Here is a 19,335-nt window from a genome sequence, read left to right on the forward strand (position 1 = left end):
GGAGATGGGCACACTGTGGTGAGAACGGGAATATTCAGGTAGGCTGTGGCACGTAAATAAAGTTCAGTTTGTACTAAGGACGGGACGGATCCATGTTTTCATGCTGTTTCTTACGGTGGCCCTGAGAGGCCAAATGGACTGCAACTTAAGAAAACACCAGCAATGAGAAAAATGCTGCAAAAGCACACAAATAATAATAATAATGGATTGCATTTTTAAAGCCCTTTTCGAGACCCTCAAAGCGCTTTACAATTCCACTATTCATTCACTCTCACATTCACACACTGGTGGAGGCAAGCTACAGTTGTAGCTACAGCTGCCCTGGGGCAGACTGACAGAAGCGAGGCTACCATATCGCGCCATCGGCCCATCACCAGTAGGCAGTAGGTGAAGTGTCTTGCCCAAGGACTCAACGACCGAGACTGTCCGAGCCGGGGCTCGAACCAGCAACCTTCCAATTACAAGACAAACTGCCAACTCCTGAGCCACGATCGCCCCAAAACACAACGGAAATAAGGCAACTGGCACAAGGGAAGGGAACCCGTCGGGTTATTGTCTCCCCAGAGACACTTCCCTTGTGCTTTTGGAAATCTGTTTTTTCCTATTTCTGTTTTCGTTATTCCTATTTCCTTTGTTGTTTTTCCTATTTCCTTTGTGTTTTGTGTGCTTTTGCAGCGTTTTTCTTATTGCCAGTGTTTTCTTAAGTTGCAGTCCGTTTGGCTTCTCAGGGCCACCGTAGTTTCTGCCAAATTCTGACCCAAAGATCAAAATGTTGCAGCAGGAACAAGAGACTCATCAGACCAGGAAACATTTTCCTGATCTTCTATTGGTGTGCGTTGTAAACCGTGGCCTCAGTTTCCTGTTCTTAGCTGATAAGAATGGCCTCGTGTGAGATCCTCTGCTGCTGTAGTCCATCTGCTGCAAGGTTCGACATATTGTTCCTTCATAGGTGCTCTTCTGCGTACTGTGGTTGTAACAAGTGGTTTTATGGATTAACTGTTGCCTTCCTATCAGCTCCAAGCAGTCTGACCATTATCCTCTAACCTCTGACATCAACATGGCATTTTTTTCAAGGAAAATCAGCAGGTTCTGAAATATTCAGACCAACAACTATGGCACACTCAAAGTCACTGAAATCACTTTGATGCCCAGTTTGAACTTCAGCGGGTCGTCTCAACCACATCAACATGCCTAAATGCATTAAATGCTGCCATGTGATTTAAAGACTGTGTTAACAAGCAGTTGAACGAGTCTGTCTGAGCCACAACAAGCTCATTTAATGAGTGGATAATACTTATTTAATCAAGAGCCTCATTAAATTGTACAGTCCATAATTTACTTGTGTACTCTTTGAAAACACAACCAAAAATGCTCATTTATTTTAATAATAATTACACACTTAGCCCTTTTTCAAGCACAGTGTTACAGTGTTTCACAATTTGGATATTTAAACATTTAAACTGTGTGGCTTTCCAAATGTACAGCTATAGCTCAAAAGTAGGGGGTGGGAATTCTTCACATGGGAAGCGTGTCTTCCTACCAGTAACGGGAGGTTTGGTGTACTTTATCGTAGTCGAGATCTTTGAGAGTAAGCAGTGCCTACTGTTGTGACATCACAATGTTATTGAATTCCTGACTGCTGAAATATGAGGCGTGCATTTGTTCCATTGAATGAGTGTTTAAAAAGTTTCACTGTGCTTATAAAGCCACCAGATCTTTTTGATAATAAAAAATCCACGGAAATCTCCCTTCCTATAAAATCAAACCTGTAAATATTTTACCTGTGAAGTTTAAAGAAAAAGTAGTTGAGACTGTTCTCCATTTTGCCATTTACTAGTCCAAAAACAGCTAGATAAAAACATCTTTGCTAAAAAAGCAAAGATGGCATAATTTGTTGGTTCTAACTTTTTTGTTAAGATGACATTTGGTTGTGTAACTGATACCACGGTTCCTGCGGAGAGACTTTTCTTCCTTTACTCAGATTTCTCAGATTTTAAACCAACTGATTGTTTTTGGACTGTTGGTTAAAACAAGCAGTTTCAAGACATCGCCGTGGGCTCTGCTAAATCCTGATTTTCCTTCATGTTCTATTAGATTCATTGAGAAAACATCTGGCACATTTTTTTAGCAGATGGTCCATCACTGCCATTTGTGGTCGGGCAAAAAGAAGCAACTGTCTGAATAAGAGCTGTAAATCAGAGCCGTGGGGTACAAACGCCCATTGAGAGGCAGACAGTTTAATGTAATGTGCGCAGCCCCAAGTGAGGATGGAGTGCTAATCCACCGACATGAAATGTGACACCGGGATGTGCGGAGTCTACAGCTGGGGCTATAAAAAAAACCTTAGTGTTAATTTGCATGAAGCTTCGGCTTAGTCGGACCTCATTAGGAAGTCAGGAGTTGTAACCGGCGAGCCATCATCACCGGCTGGCTCTGGTCTGCCTGGCTGATGGTGCTTAGCTGTGCAGCAGAAATGGCTTACACAGAGCACAGAGTCAGCGGCATCAATCAGTCAGCAACTCTCTATGGAAACAGCTTCAGTAATTTTAAGATCAAACAAAGTAAAATATTCTCTATTTAAGCTTCTCATACGCAAAAATGTGATGCTTTTCTTGGTTAACTAAAAATCGTGCTTTTGAGACAAAATCTAGAAAGCAAGCTGTAAAAGACGCATTTTCTACATGTAATAAAAGAGAGAAATAATTATGCGTATTTAAGGGATGCATTACACCAAGCTGCTGCCAATCAGTGAAACAGGGCGACAGGCCCTAGACCAGACTATCTTTGCATAATTCAAACTTTAAAATAATCCCCGTTCATCTTAAACTGGGCCTTGCTAGAGCTACTCACTTCATCTTCTGCCTGAAACAAGGCGTTTCAGCTCCTCTCGCTTTAGGACAACTTTTTTCTGATTGGCTGCCCCTTATTGGAAACTTTCACCATGTTTAATATCTTCATCCAACACTGAAACAATATAGGAGGTGAGACTGCTCCTACACGATGTAAAAACTGGAAAAAATTTGGCTGCTCCATTGACATTTGGAAGGAGTGTCGGGGAAATCCTTTTTTCTCAGTGCATCAAGCTCCATTAGCACTGGGCACAGGACCACCCACAGTGTGTCAAATGGTAAGCCTTCAAATCGATTTTAACATTTGGGAAGTGGATGAAGGTGCAGGTAGCCAAATATGATGTGATGGTGGTCCCGGTATAAGTTTCAGGTCTACAGTGAAATCGTAGAGCTTACAGCGTAGCGCTGGGTTTATACTCAGCTGCAGACACCACAAGGGAGTTCTTCGTTCCTGTTATAGATATTTGAAATCTGACTAAGGGGGCTTTAAGCGTGCATTGTAGTTTTGTGTGTCTGCAGAAATGTCTGAGTGGTTATAAAACATTAAAAAAATCTGATCCATCTGATGATGAAATTTACATCATCCAGACCCAGGCAGGTTCGTGGACACGGAAATGATAGCACACATTTAAGCGTTCAGAAGTTCCAGAGAGCAAACTAAAAATAGCATCAAGTCAGGAAGCTGCCTTAACATGTCCAACAACAGGACTGTAAACATGAGATTATCCAAATTTTAATCAGAGAAGGTTTGTCGCATTTATTTTTTGATCACTCCTCATATATAAGACAGAAAATAAAGAAAAGGACACAAGAATCTCCCAAATATTCCCTTAAATATGCCTCCACCAAAGCAATGTGCAGGTTTATTTGCCCTGTTGAAAATAATTTTAATATACATAATCTTTAAGAAACATAATTGTGGCTACAATGATTTTTAGTTATACTTTCCTATATTCATTCTCTTTCTCTTGATGAAAACCCTTTTTTTTAAAGTAGTGCTGTCAGCGTCAATCTAATTAAAATGACGTTAACGTCACAACCGCATTAACGCGGCTAATCTCCGTTAGCATGTTAATGCGGATCGCCCCGTGCGTGGGGCTGCAACGTGTTAGCGCGGTTAGCTTGTTAACGCGTTAGCAACGGCGCTAACGCGTTAACAAGCTTGTGACGTTAACATCATTTTAATTAGATTAATGCTGCAGCACTACTTTAAAAATATGAAACACTGTAACATCTGCCTTTGCAAGAACAGCTCTTTATAGCATTATTATCAGTTTGACCTTCAGATCAATCTATTGACAAAACTAAGCAGACAAAAGCCTTTTTTTTATCAGTATTAAAAGCCAGTCAGTAGTAATGTGTTTCAGCTTCTCCAATGCCTTCTCACTTTTAATGAGATCAATGATTACCTTTGCATTTTTAACTTGTTCTTTAAGCAACCGTAATTGTAACAGTTTGCTTTTTTTAAGCTTTTAAAGACCAAATCATGAATATATAACCATCAGAATAATCAATTAAAAGAAAATGTTCTGGTGCAGCCTCGTTTCCCTGTGTAAACTTTAAAGCAGCTTAGTCTCATTCCAGACGGTGACCTTAATAAATCGCTCACATGTGAAAAGATTCAAAGTATGCTCCGCAGTCCATTTCTGCGATCATAAAAGCCCGGTAATGAAAACCATTTGTTGTGGCCCCTGTAAAGGCAGGTTTCGTACCGCTGTAAATACTCCGCAGAGAGGTGCCGTCCTCTGCCAACCAGACGACGAGCTCTGCAGCCAGAGGAACGGCTGCACTTCGTCCACCGCTGCACCACATTTCCATGTGTGTCAGCAAACGCCTTTACTACAGGTCTTCGGTGACTCATTTTCACATCAAACTGCTGAACCCTGACATGCCTGGAAAAAATGTGAAGCTAGAACAAGACATGCTGCTGACGCCAGACGAGCCGATCCAGGACAAAGGCTGCTACAGTGTCCAGTTTAGAGAGCTGCAACGAGGCCACTCTGAAACAGGTGAAACCAGCTCTGGCACAAAGATTAGCGACTTATCCAGCTAAATTTTGGATTAAGTCAGGATTTAGCAAGTCACCTATGTGTGCCATTCCACCACAGGAGCTTTTACGTAAAAGCTTCGAGAAATATCCACGTCTACACTCAGCCAGCTTTTTGTATTGGCATCCATATTACAAGGCCAAAAACAGGTAACTCCTCTTACTGAGTCAAAGACCAAATTTACATCAAGGTAGTTACATTAGTAAAAGTTGCTTCCCCTCAGTTTTTAACCTGTGTTTTCTTTTACTTTACTAAAAACAGCCAAACCTTCTTTCTGATTTTCCAGCAAACAAACCACAGATCAAAATGTTTTACCCCCAGAAGCTTCGGGAACTTTTAGCACTCTGGTGTTTTCCACTTTAGAAGGTTTTCAGCTTGTAGTTTTGACCAACAAGGAGAATATTCAGAGGTAACTTGGATAATCTTTATACTGATTTTGCTGTTTTTAGATTAGATTTGCTTTTTCATTGTATTTTTTAAAAGGAACTCTGTACTGTCATTACATATGTATTACATGTGAAAAAGGAAAACGCTGAATGGTGCTCAGAACAGATTCTCACCACAATTTCTGGATATAATTTGTGAAAATAAGAAATTTCCACAGATTGGTGGAAGCCTGACACATGAATGATGAATTCCCATCGCATTATTCTAAATACTGAATATCTTTTACCTCTTTCTATTGACAAATACAACACTTTGGTCAGAGCCACTGAATTTGTCTTAAGGCAGGCTCTTGACCGTGTTAAAAATGCACATAAAAGCTCTATAAAATGCAGTAATCATGTCAGCTATTTACAACATATTAGTCTGTTCCAGTTGTTTGGGTTCATCTTACATATTTCACGTCGCTCTACGTAAGGTCTTCCTGCTGCAGTATCTATATATCCTCATGGGGATCATCATTTCATCCCCTACCATATTAAATACTCTATCTGATGCTGCAGTTGGGGATTAGCTTGTAATTAACTACTCCGCCTCATTTCAAACAGAGATAGCAGTCATCCAGACGTTTAGCTCGGTGAAGGCTGATAACCCAAAGAAGATCCAGAGTGCGAAAAAACAAACAAACAGCAACACCAGAGAAAAGATGGAGCGCAAGATGGACATTTTCTGCAAATTTGGCCACATCTGCTTGCCAGCCGCAGCAGCTCAAACTCAACCAGGATTCAGCCTTAGTAATCATCATCATCATCATCATCATCCACATCCTTTTCCCAAGTTCTGGCCAGGAAGAAGACCTATTTATGGTACAGACTATATGGAGGGTTACATATGGAGGGAGAGCTTTGTTTGAGCTCCAAAGGGGGAAAAAAAGTGCTCTATATGTCTCTGACAAGCAATCTCGATGGGAAGATGTTTTTAAAGCTGTACGACTGGAGCTGATGGGCGAGGTTTTTGAAACAGGAAGCTCATGAGATTCTGAAAACACTGAAGCTGCAGAAGCGGCTCGCCAAGCACCTTGTGGGAGGCGAGCGGAGGGAAGGGGGGAGAGGGATTGAAGGAGTAAGGTGGGGGTGCATAAATCTCCTCAATAACAACTTATTTTAAGACAAATGAAAATAAACTGCAGCAGTGCACAAAGACACACTGTTCAAGGCAGGCTGAATTAAAAAGAAAATCTCCCTCTGTCGCTATTCTTTAACCGCAGAGTCATCACGGGTCACGACTCCAAGTGTAAATCTGAGAGAGGAATCTTACAAGATTGTTCCTCCGTCCAAAATTAAACAAAATGTGGCCATTTAATCCTCTTGTTTTTTGGCAAGGCAGGACGTGGTGGGGACCCGGTTAGCTCGCGAATTGATTAAAACTTCATTCCAAGCCATATTTTCTCTGGCCGGACGGATGAATCGAATGTTTGTTACAGCTGCGGCGGCTAAAGTGGTGTTTTGCCAGCTTCGATGTTTGCACGACCGCAGATTCCTCTGTAGGGTGGCCTCTGCATTTGGTGGGAGCTCTATTAGCATTCCTCGAGCACGTTCAATCATGCATATTTTAGAGGCCACATTTGACACAGCAGGCTCCGGTGCAGTTTGCGCGAAGATGGAGAACACGAGGTCAGGGCCTCAGGCTGGCTGCTTGTGACTCATTTGGCTGATATTCTCTGTGATGTGCACACAAATAATCAGAATAAGCTTTGTGTTGAGGTGGCGGGGGTTCAGGGGGGAGTAAACAAAGGGCTGTGGGGGAAACAATGCAGGCGGAGATAACTCCTTTGATGTGAGTGTTTGCGCTGTGAGCGTGGAAACAGTTGGGATGAGGATGATGATGCCTTGCAGAGCTCCCCGTCAGTCCCGCCTCCTGCTGTGAGCTCCGTCTTACTGCGCCGACTCTGTGGGGCAGCTGATGAATATTTGCTATGCTAATGCAGGAGTGCCTTTGGTGTATAACCATGGTAACCACACTACCTGCATGCATCAGACAGTGGGGTGATAAATGGCTGAACTGACAGCTGATAAGGAGCAAGGCCCAGCCCCAGCCCAGCCTATCTTCAAAGCACGAAGAGGAGGTGGGGGGGATACCGAGGAGATAGGACGACTGCAGGAGGCTCTGACCTGTCTGCAAACCCCTACCAGACTTCAAATCGATTAAATTATTGTCCCGTTGCTCTTTCCTCCCACTTAAAGCTGCGAACAACCACCTAATAAACTGATATTTCACAGCCTGACTGACCTTGAATGTCTGAAAGGTCTGTTGAACCACATGTTATCTACCAAAGTCATGTCAGCTCTGAGGCGCTGAAAGGATTAGTTCGTTAACGCTCAAACAACCGAGATATTTTAGTGACTTTTAGAAAAAAATAAATCACAGTATGGTCACTTCTGACAATTTAATGGCTGCACTGTTGTTCATCATGTTATTCCATTTCCACTACCCGTGGCAGATATGCAGAATTATAGTTATTAATGGTTTTAAATCTTTTTTTAATGCAAAATCTTCATCATTTGAGTTGTTTTTTCATTATCGGTTTGGTCATTAAGTATCTGCCTCAAGGCTTCTGAGGCAGTAAATCTCGCTGCTCTAGTTCTGTTAGCTGTAAAACATGATAATGCAGAGATCCACACGTTTCTGTGTCACACCTTCTTGCATCTGTTTCTCAGATTTATAAGACACATATTATTTATTAATGCAATTTGCTCCAATCTCTTCCACAACCTCAGTCTAACTTTTCAGTCTTCTTTAACATAACCTCATTTTTATTTACTTTGTTTTACAATTAGTGTTTCATATATAAAAGTTTTGCACTTTCTCACAGTATAAGACCGTCACTATGCACCCGGGATGCTTTTACTTTAACCGTGTTGTTTATTTATTGCGGGCTGTTTTATTTTCACGCTTCATCCCACTGCTGTAACGCAACATTGATCTCACAAGTGAAAATAAAGAGTCTATCTATTAGAAAAGTAGAAGAAAATGCACACCTCAATCTGTAAGGATGCAGAATCTCATACACACACACACACACACACACCTTCATACACCAAGTGACTTTTTGCGCAATACTCAGTCTTTCGCACATTTCTATTGCACTGTTGTGTCTGCACTGTATTGTTCCTGTATCGTTCTGTTCTGTCTGGTGTTGCACTGTCTTTGTTTTGGGGGTTTTTGCAATTTCTGCGCATTGCACTTTATGTAGTCCTGTGTTGATTGTCTGTTATATGTCATACGTAGCATAGGTCTTGGAGGAACGTTGTCTCGCTTCACTGTGTTCTGTACCACTGCACATGGTTGGAATGACAATAAAGCCACTTGATTTGATTGGCAGAAACTGCATTTTTCTGCCCCCTTGATCAACAAAAATATTTTATATACTTAAGTAAATGGGATCCCAACTAGAAATAGTATTTTAAAGAATGACTTCATTAGGATTCTGGTGATTTTTCAGCAGTTGGCTCTATATATAATCACACTAGCATGTATAAATACACAGCTGGGGTCACTCAGTCACTTGAAGGTTTGTACTGCAGATTAGCCAATCAGGAACTGTGTTGCTGTATCCTGTATCAGACACAGGAAATCTTTTATACCTCGTGCAATAATTTTGTACAACACGACACATCTGTCGAGCAGAGGATCCACTGTAAACTCAGCCCGGCTCTGTTTGGCACACGTTGTGTCTGACATTGTGATCCAGTTGTTTTTTTTAACATTTACATGAATACATTTTTAGTTCCATTTTCTCTCATTTTAATTGTTTGACTTTATAGATTAGTAGTGATCACCAAATTCGGAAAGTCCTGACAAACAACGATCAAAAAATTTTCTGCAACCCAACAAACTTTAATACCATCTTTACTTCCAGCTTTACTTCCTCTCCCCGATGGCCACTCACTACATTTGTAAGACAACCTCTGGATCACAAATAAGTCAGAAAATGAAGAATTATGTTGAACCGTTCTCTGTCTTTTAAAAAGAGCTTATTTTTCTTTGTTTATTGTAAACTACTCCTAAAGCTGACCTGCACTTCCTCCTTGCCTCACCAGGCGAGATCCTATTATAGTTTTTCGTGTTATTAGTTATGTTTACAGTATAATATAGTTTTTTTATCTATTGGTTGTTCAGCCAAAATGTAAACAAAAACAAACAAACACATTTCTTTGTTTTTGGTTAACTCGTGTTTGGTGATGTCACTTTTAACCTTGAAAATTGGAAGGAACATTTTTCCTCAACTTTTTTCTCCAACCTTTTAAACACCAGAAAAAAAGCATTACCTTCTCAGGATCCAGTACTGTCATTTTGTCAGTAGCTGAGGTGGCCAGGAGGAATGTTCAACCAGGAGGAGACTCTGAGGCATACCCAGGACACCCCGGGGACTTAATTTCTCCATCTCAGCTAGTTTGGGAATGTCTCTGTATCCTCTGGGGGGCCACAGGGGGTGGCTGGGGAAAGTGAGGTCTCAGCTGCTGCGACCCAGATAAGGCACAAAAGAAAATAGATGGATGGGGGCCTTTTGGAGTCAGTCCCTTGATACCAAGATATATCGGTCCTCTTTTAAACAGCATCAAAGTTTGCATTCTGTGGTCGAAGGCTGGATGGGTGGTGGTGGTGGTGGTGGAGTCAATTTGTTAGCCTCCAGATGACAGTTTTTATCCCAGCAGGGACTTTGTTGCGGTTTGTTTTCACTCACTTCCTGCTTTTACTTTCACTCGCAGCTTTGTCAAGACAAACACAGATTGTGTTTTGGGTTCAAATACACACTTTCACAACATTAATGTTACATATAGGAATGAGTCATGTCCAGTGATTTTAAATGTAATGCCAAGCGGTCCTTTACAAGCTATGTGCTGAGTAGAAAGTGACATCTGATGCTTGTTTTATGTTTGAGCAGGGTTAGCATGAAGGCAGTCTGTGGGCCCGTGTACCTGCAGACAGCGGCTATTGTTAGATTGGGACTCTGTCCCAATCTAACGTGGCTGTAATCGGAAGGTTGCCGGTTCGAGCCCCGGCTCGGACAGTCTCGGTCGTTGTGTCCTTGGGCAAGACACTTCACCCATTGCCTACTGGTGGTGGTCAGAGGGCCCGGTGGCGCCAGTGTCCGGCAGCCTCGCCTCTGTCAGTGCGCCCCAGGGCAGCTATGGCTACAATGTAGTTTGCCATCACCAGTGTGTCAATGGGTGAATGACTGAATGTAGTGTAAAGCCCTTAGGGACTAAGTAAAGCGCTATACAAATACTGGCCATTTACCATTTACAAATATGCGGTACCACCGGTCTGTGGGCTACAAGCGGGAGTAGCCCACAGACAGGTTGTGTCACATGTTGGTCTGTCAGTCAGCCGTGGAGAAGAGCAAAGTTATCAGATACAAAGATCTGAAGTGAAACAGGGTGTTAAAAACAATTTAGTGTCGGCAGACGCTGTCTGTTCTTTTCATGCTTAATGTTTTTGTCACACTTGTCCCATTCCTGGTGAACGCGGCTGTCACACCCTTCCCTGTTTTGGTCCACTCGTCAACCAGTCGGCATTCGAGGGCCGTATACTTAATCCATGTCCAGCGACATGCCGTTGGGATTTTGGAGGACTGCATGGAAACTCATTTGCGGTGGGTGAAAATCTCTCTCAGTTTGCTGTCCAAACGGAAACGCGTACGCAGATGGATACATTTGTGGGGCGATAAATTACGCTTAAGCCGTGCTATAACCCCGAACACCAAAGGACACCGTGTGTGTGTGTGTATCTGCAAGACTCCATTAGTTTTGACAAAACAGCAGTATTTGACATGGGCTAAAAATAAAAAGGTCATATAATTAATCATTCTTGGTGGCTTTACTGCTTGTGCTGAACTTTGAAATCATGAGTAATATTTCTCTTTATAAGTGATCCTTTAATCTCTAGACTACTTTTTGAATTATGAATTGGTAACAGTTTCCCTGGTCTGCTGTGTTTTTATAGGGATTTTTAACCGTAGCTCAGTTGCCATAAGGCACTGGCCTGCCATCAGACACACACTGGCTTGCAGTGACCTGCCCAAAGAACACTTTAGAGGACAATCTGCTGCCACCAGAACCACAAACTCCTTCAAGAGGACGTCTTCAAATGTTTGTCTGACAAATATTTAATTTAGCCTTAATTGAAAATACAAAAAAGCACCAACTCTTCACACCACTGAAACCACTTAAAGCTATTAATAAACAACAAGAAATCCAGACATAGTTACCAGTTGTCAAACCAGAAAGTTCAGTTCCCTCCAAAAATCACAGTACCCAGTCTCAAATGATAAACTTTGTTCTTCAAACTAAATCTGTAGTTTTCTGGTTTCTGTTCCTAGTTTTTTTTTTTTACAGTATGAAATCTTTTGATGAATTATATCTGAGCAGGTTTTAGTTGCGAGACAGTAAAGTCCATGTGGAGAGCAAAGGAGGGTCTGAATGTGACAAAAGTGCAGTTTTGAAACAATCTAATGTCTGGCAGGCTTCTTTAATTTATCTGCTTCAGTAAACAACGACTAGAGGTTGGAAAGCCTAAAAAATAAGTCAGTCACAGTTAGATCAACCTTAACTGCAGCTTCAGCTAAAAACTTAGGCACTCTTTTGGATTCAGAAAAGCATCAGGCAGTGGCCCAAATCACAGACAAATGGGTGCCAACATGGTGGTTGCCTCCATCTTTTATATGCTCTTACCCCCAGAGGCTAAGCTGATGGGTTGCCAGATTATCAAAGTAGCTGCTGATGCAATAATTAACATTTTATTAGTCGCTTACAGTTTGCAGTAAAAAACAAAACAAAACACACATTTGACTCCCTTTCTTGTTGCTTTACTCATTTATCGAAATTGTTGCCGATTAATTTTCTGTCCATAAATGAACAGTTTGGGTCGCCTAATCGTTTCATCTCAGCTTAATCCCAGCGGATTGCAACCGCTAATAAAGTTTTTAATAACTGAAACCAGTTACTAGAACCAGCAGCCAAATTAAACACTTACTCCATGCCACGTTTCCCCCTCTGCAATAAAGCCTGAACAACGTATGTGGCGTCTGCGCGAGGCCGGCTGCAACAAGCTGTGGCACACAAAGGCGTGCAGAACATCTGTGGACAATTAGAGGCGAACAGAGCGGGCGAGCACTTATACTGCCCATTACACTTGAATAAGTCACTGGCTTGGCTTCTCATGATGTAATGCGGCTATCTCAAAGTTGCATCGGGATGGAGCGCTCGCAAAACTTCAATCGAGCTCAAACACAGGCACACAAACCGTAAATGTGATCTTGCGAGCGCAGAGTGGAACCACATTTCTCCGCACAGCAGCCCCATAATACTCTCATGCTCTGAGGTCATTTTATCAGGAAGAACTGCTCGGTGCGCTGCATGTCCCTCACCAAATATTGTTCCAAATGTGACACATTCAGGCCTTCTTGTTCTGAAATCCTCCCAGCCTCGTGTTTAAATTCTTCCAGTTACGTGACTCAAACAAACACATGCCAGTAATTCCACCCAGTTAGCAAAGGTAGACTTCACATTTACAGCTCTGCACGCCTCGCTGCTGTGGTGTGATATAAATCCATCTTCCACACAAACAGAGAGGTGGTTTGCTCACTGTTGTGCAGATGTTTTCCCAAACATCTGCTGAAGTTTCTCTGAGCTCACTTTAAATCTGTACTTAAGATCCTGTGATCCTGCAAGTAGGCCTTTTTGGCATCGGCAGGCAATTATGGTGCAATCTTCAAATTAAAGCAGCAAGAATAGACTTTGCTTGAAAGCAAGAGGCATGATGTATCCTGCAGTTACATTTTTATGATAAATATGTGTATATTTATTGATTTTTAAAGATTTACTTACTATAATGAGACTTATGTTTAGCACCTAAGCTAAACAAATGGAAAATCCATACTGGGAGTTCTCTAATGGTGCTTCAGATGACACAGTGATGACCTGAAACTACAGAAATCTAATACTGTGTTGTAGGGATGGTCATGATTTTTTAAATATTTGACTATTTATTAAATAATAATAATAACAAAAAGCAAACAAGTGGTTACTGACTGTTGCTTTCTGTTGTAATTAGCAGCATCTATAAGTAGTAAATGGGCTTGTACAGTCAGTGGGGGCAGTAATGGACCTCGATGTCAAACCATTAAACATTTGAAGGTGCAGAGAGATTAGATGCTACTCTACAAATCTGTAAAGTCAAAGACGACCGCTGTCAGAAAGTTCTGAAAAACAAACATAAATGTGATCCAGTGTAAACTTCACCAGGTAAAACCTGCAAATAAACCTACAGAAAACGCTCCTTAGACATCCAGATGTTCATGCTGTTTTCACGTACAGTAGAGGTCCAATCAGAACGCCAACTTCAACCATGAAATGTTGATCTGATTATTCCAGTGAATGAATAAAATCCATGCAACAACATCTAACTGACAACTAATAGTGTTAATAAATGTTGGTGAACTCTTTTCCACATACAGCATTACCAAAGCTTTTATTTTGGAAATATTTTTCAAACAAGACTAGATGTCAATCACAACTATGTGCTTTCATATGAGAGGGACTCTATTGAAATGTACCAAATATGAAAAAAATGCCTTTGCTTGTAATGCCCTCGGTCCATTGAGGGACCGGGGACCTCTGGGAGTCTTCTCTGGTGCCTGGCATGGCGACGCTGGCAGATGACTCTTTGCATCATGGTTTGGGCTTGTCTCATCCTGCAGATACTTGATTCGATTGTTATCTAGAGAATTTGGAGGCTTCGGGTTCTTTGTTGTGTTCCTCGAGGCGTTTCTGTCTTTTCTGTTGGTCTTGGCAAGCTTCTGCAGGTGTGGTTGGTTTGCCAAAGCTTACAGTACATGGCTAGTAGACGTTGATAGATTGTACATGAAAGATGGATGTTTTAAATCTGTATTCCTCGTGATGACCTGCAGGGGGCAACTGTTCCGGTTGCAAAAAGATGTCTATGAGAAAATGAGCCCTTCTGCTGCCTTCTATGACCTCAGTAAACACTTTCCTGATGGATTTCATGAAGTCTGTTCCCCATTAGAGTCAGAAAGGACTCGAATGTGATGTTATATGTTATGACATGATAATACTTATAAGCACGCAGAGTCCCACTCCACCCTTTGCTTGTCACTTTCGATTTCAAAATATCGATACGGTGACAGTCAAAATGCTCAAGTCAAGGTTTCAAGATGGAGCTTCACTAAGCAATGGTTGACGTCACCGTGGCAACATACAGTTTATGTACAAGTCAAAGTAACCTTGCAATTAATGAAAGATTTCCCAGCACCGCACTGCAGATGTTCTAAAGTTCACAAAGAGCTCTTAGAAATACATCTTTAGAGTATCAAAAGGTTTAACTGAGTGACCTCAAATCCTTGTCTCAAACAATTTTTCTGGGAACTAATCAGTCACTGTGTTTAAAATATGATGTAATGGTTTCTAGGTCCTTTGTGCCATGCGGTCAGAGCGGATTTCTTACATGATATATGGTGTTTGTCTGCAACTGCCAAAAACAACAAACTACATCATTACAAAAGCAGACAATCTGGACGAGGAACTGAGCGTACGTCATTTCTTCTCAAAGCAAAAATCAGGTAAAAGCAGCCTGCAAACACTAAAAGATTCATCGAGCGTTTCATTGCAGATCTTCAGTGAAACTTTAATATTTTACAGCCTGAATTCCAGCCATCTCTGCAAGCCTATAATTCAGCAGGGTTCAAACAATGCTTGCGTCCTCATTTCTTCTGACCTAAAGCTTGGTCCTTCTTCAGAAAACGATGAGACAAAGGAAACAGCATGAGCGTATATCTGGCCTTGAACCAACAGGCACAGATCATTAAAATGGATGTTTTTCCTCCAACAATGAGGACTCTTTAATAGCTACACAGCAATTTCTAAAATGTTTTAACTCTCGTGTAATCGCAGAACGGCCCTACAACTTGTTAAGATTGCTGGCACATGTTTTATAACCTATAAAATTCCCCACAAGGTGAAAACAAACAAGAAACAATCCACCCCATTCAGAAAATGTGGAAGGTATCACAGTTAGTAAAACGCAGCTTTGTTAACATGAACCAGCAGATGGTGATAAGTTGTTGTTGTGCTGGGTGACATGGATGCATGCAATCTGTTGCTTTCACTGATGAGTTGAACTATCAGAACTTAAACAGGAGAAAAACATTATGAAAAGATATTTTAATAGCCAGCAGAGAAAAGGTCCAAAATTCTCTAGTTTGTGCTTTACTTTGTCTTTTGTGATTGCAACTGAAAATCTGATGTGAATAATCCAATGACATCACATCAGGCTTTAGGAAATCTTAATAGGAATCTCAAAAATAAATCAAGAAATCACTGCATGTCTGTTTGTTTTCCACGAATCTCAATAGTAAAGACTTTCCTGGTCTTAGTCGCTAGTTTCTAGTCTTAAAGAACAACATGATGTTCATATTATAAATTATGGTTCCCATTATAGCCAAAAAGAGCACTAAAAGTAGCCCCAATGTATGTATCATGTCTAGTTCCATAAAGCTAAAACAGTGACAGCCAAAACTCGAAGCTTCACCGATACATCCGATAAAGTCCAGGTGTCCCACTGGGGCATTATCCACTGATTTCATATTAGCTGCATTCACATATCTACCAACTATTGATAAAATACCAGAATTTCACTCACCTAAATCGAATCACAAACTTCTTGGATGTTTTGCATCACAGTGAGCTCCAATGTATGTGAGCACAAACCTAGCAGACACCAGTCATCTCCAAGGAGCCACGCCCCAGACTCCAGTATCCATACAGGTAAGTTATAAAACAGTTCACCCCATGGTGTTGCTACGAAGTGCGAAAAACTGTCCATAGAGACCAACTTTATTTCTTCTATAAGGTTTTAACATGAGAGCATTTTTGAGTGGCAGCTTCAAATAGTGATTTCAGGAACTGCAGTCACTGGCACTCCACAAGTTGCCGTTAGAGTGGCAACAACCTTGTGAAGAGGGAGGAAGTTGTACTGACCAGCTGGTTGCACAGAGGCCACCTGGTGGCTTTGTAGACAACATTTCGACAGATGGAGACACTTGTGATTTTTGCTGATTTGTCACAGTTAATTCCTGTACTATCACTAAAAGACTGCATGCAACTGAAACTTGTCCCCATTCCATCCAAAAAATGAGCTTTATTTAAGATGGCGACTGACTGCGAGGGGCCGCTGACCTGGTCCCCATCTTTGGAGCAACCATTTCAAAGGCAGCAAGATCGTGCCGCGGTCTCTAACCACTGTTATCCCTACTGTAACTGTAGTATAGATTACACGGAAGCTACGTCCAGCTTTAACATATAGTCTGAGTTTATAAATGAGCCTTGAGTGACAGTGACAGCTACTGTTGCTAGTTATACGTCATTTCTAATATTTTCTAAATAAAACTGTTGTAATGAAAATAAACCCTGCACTGGTTTAATGCCATGTTGATGAAAATCAGTTTGTTGACAGTTGGATTATGAAAGCCAACAAGGGCACTGATATTTTCCAGATGACTAGATTAGGTTTCCTTTTAAAAGTTGTAAACAGACAAAGAAACAAAGACAAAAAGCATCAGCGTTCTTCTTATCTATAGCCTAACAAGGCCTGACCAGCCATCCTACAAAATGATCAAAAAGTTTTCACCAAATCTGCAAAATCAAATGCAGATTCATGAAGGTTCCCTTCGACTTCTGCTTTGTGAATGTCATGTATAATTCAGAAAGCAGCAGGCAAACATCAAACGTCAGAAGATCTGATGAAAATATGGCATTTCTGTTTGTTTCATGTGTTAATTAGAGAAAGGTTATCCACCCCTGCGTGACTTTTCATATCTTCATCAGTTTATGACCTGCTTGGTTGCATTTTCTTTTTATCAGCACAACTACCAACTATTGCAATGTTTAACCTGTTTTAAATGCACTTATTCCGAAAATGATCACTTTTAATTCCTCAAAACATTTTCAGACTTCTCCTAGACAAGCAGATCTGCGAGGATTAGTTGACTGATTACAATCACTGAAATGTGGGGATTGTCTTTTTTCCCCCTGGTGTAAAATGAATGATTTAATTATTTTTTAATTAGACACAGCGAGTCCTGAACTTTGGGTAAGTGTTTAAAAATGATAAAATGACCTGTGGAACACAAAGATATCTCCCTATTAAAGACTGACTGCTTGGCATTGCGCATCCTGTTGTTAAGCGGGACTCTGGTGGTTTTCCAAACTCATCATATTCATACATGCACACATATCAATTCAGACTGGAGGTCAGCGCAGACCAGCTGAAGTTAAATTCCTCTAGCCTGCACGGTGAAAGTCACATTTTTAGAGGAATTGGAGCTCAATTCGGCTGGTAAAATAATCAAACCAACACCTCTCCTCCTTAAAAATGATCTGAACTTCACATGATATAAAAAGGGTGGCTCATCCCTCCTCGCATCCATGCTGCAGACACATTAATTCATTCACGAACATCACTGTGAGGCTGATTTATTCTTGATTTAAACCCTCTGGTTTGTGCAGCGTCAGGCTCCACTCACAGCCTGGATCTCTGACAAAGCCCACACTAATGAAGCGCAGTTTATTCCCATCATAAACTGCCTTTTCTCTGCATCGCTGCGAGATGACAAATAAAAAACGAGACGCACTTACAGGACTCGGATGACAGTTCCTTTTCCATGTTCCCTTTTCAGGTTTTCGAGGCTCAAACGGCGACAGGGTGTATTTCAGCTCCCGCGTAACGCAGCTGAACCAAACCGGATCTGAGCTTGGAAAAGCCTCCAGGTTTTTCCTTCTTTTTTTGACCCCTTTTCTTGGGGACAGGCCCTTCAAACCCAAACCCTGCGCCGAAATGGGTCCCCTCCGCTACGGGTAAGCGCGCTGTTACGCCCTTGCGTTTCTCCCACAAACGGAGAAAACGCAGGAAAAACGCCGCAGCGTTTAAGGCTGAAGCAGCCCGCAGCAGCAAATCAACATTTTCAGCTGTGAATCGGCGCAACCTTTACATTCCCAGTGATGTTAAAACAATGAAGCGCATGCAAACGGATCAGTGTCGGTATTCCTGCGAATCCATCGGCCAGCCGAGCATTTCAGCACATGAAACGGCGTTTTTCAAAAACTCACCTCATTTGGATGGAAACTGCCGCTGTGTTGCCATGTCCGGTAAAGATAAAAATATACAATTTTTTCTTTTCTTTAAAATCTCTACCTTGTGCTCATTTTTGCGGCGGTGTCCTGCTCCCCCCGCAGCGGCCGCTCTCCTCCTCTGCCTCGCCGTTTAAGTGTTTGGGTTGGAGGAAAAGTGATGTCATTGTATGAAATTTCATTACCCGCCCCACTTTTTTTTTCTTTCTTTCGGAGGCTGTCCCACGTTGCCAAACATAACTTCACCATATACTTAAAAAATCTGCCCCGTATGTGTGGTTTGCCGTGCCTTAAAATACTCCTGCAGGCACCACCAATATGGACACGACCAAGAAATCCATCAGAAAATAATTTGTGGTTGAAAAGGTGACATTTTTAAAGTTAACACACAAACAGCTGAAAACCTGATACAGCACTCAGGCTTTAAGGCAATTTAACCCAAACAACTAGAAATAATACAACCGCATGACAAACAGAGGTAGGGTGAGTGTATGGAGCTAAAACTGGACTAGAGGCCTCAAACAGCTATTTTTCTGAAGGTGACCTCAGGCTTAAGTGCAAATCTGGACTCGTCTATGTGGAACTGAAACGTGCTCGAACACTTTAAATACAGCCTGTGTTTACTGGTGTTTGAATGGAGGTGCAGAGGAAAAGAACAGCTGGAGAATAAACAAACACGGGTGTGAAATGAAGACTTCAGCTCCAAATTTTCCTCATATACACTTGACAAACATGCACTAAACTGCACCAAATCTTTAGTACTAACAGAGGGAGTAAATTACAGAATCCTTCCAAAGCCAGATGAAGGTTTCTTAACAATGTGTGAAAGCACAAACTACATCTGTTAAA

General features: G+C 41.5%; 1 protein-coding gene across 3 annotated transcripts in view; it reads right to left on the bottom strand.

Moving 5' to 3' along the window:
• nckap5l (NCK-associated protein 5-like) overlaps positions 1-18,577 on the bottom strand; it is a 58,942-nt gene extending 40,365 nt beyond the window's left edge. The window contains exon 1 of one of the 3 annotated variants that reach the window (XM_063463576.1): positions 18,466-18,577. Coding sequence is in view for 1 of the 3 variants with exons in the window: in XM_063463574.1 (XP_063319644.1) it covers positions 17,995-18,022 (28 nt within the window). In the remaining 2 variants the exon portion in view is untranslated. Of the gene's footprint in view, positions 1-17,994; positions 18,115-18,465 lie in introns of those variants that run through there. The other 2 variants (XM_063463579.1, XM_063463574.1) reach the window with 2 other exon arrangements.
• Between the last annotated feature and the right edge of the window lie 758 nt (positions 18,578-19,335).

The sequence above is a fragment of the Pelmatolapia mariae genome, linkage group LG20, assembly GCF_036321145.2.
Source record: "Pelmatolapia mariae isolate MD_Pm_ZW linkage group LG20, Pm_UMD_F_2, whole genome shotgun sequence".
Classification (NCBI taxonomy): Eukaryota; Metazoa; Chordata; class Actinopteri; order Cichliformes; family Cichlidae; genus Pelmatolapia; species Pelmatolapia mariae.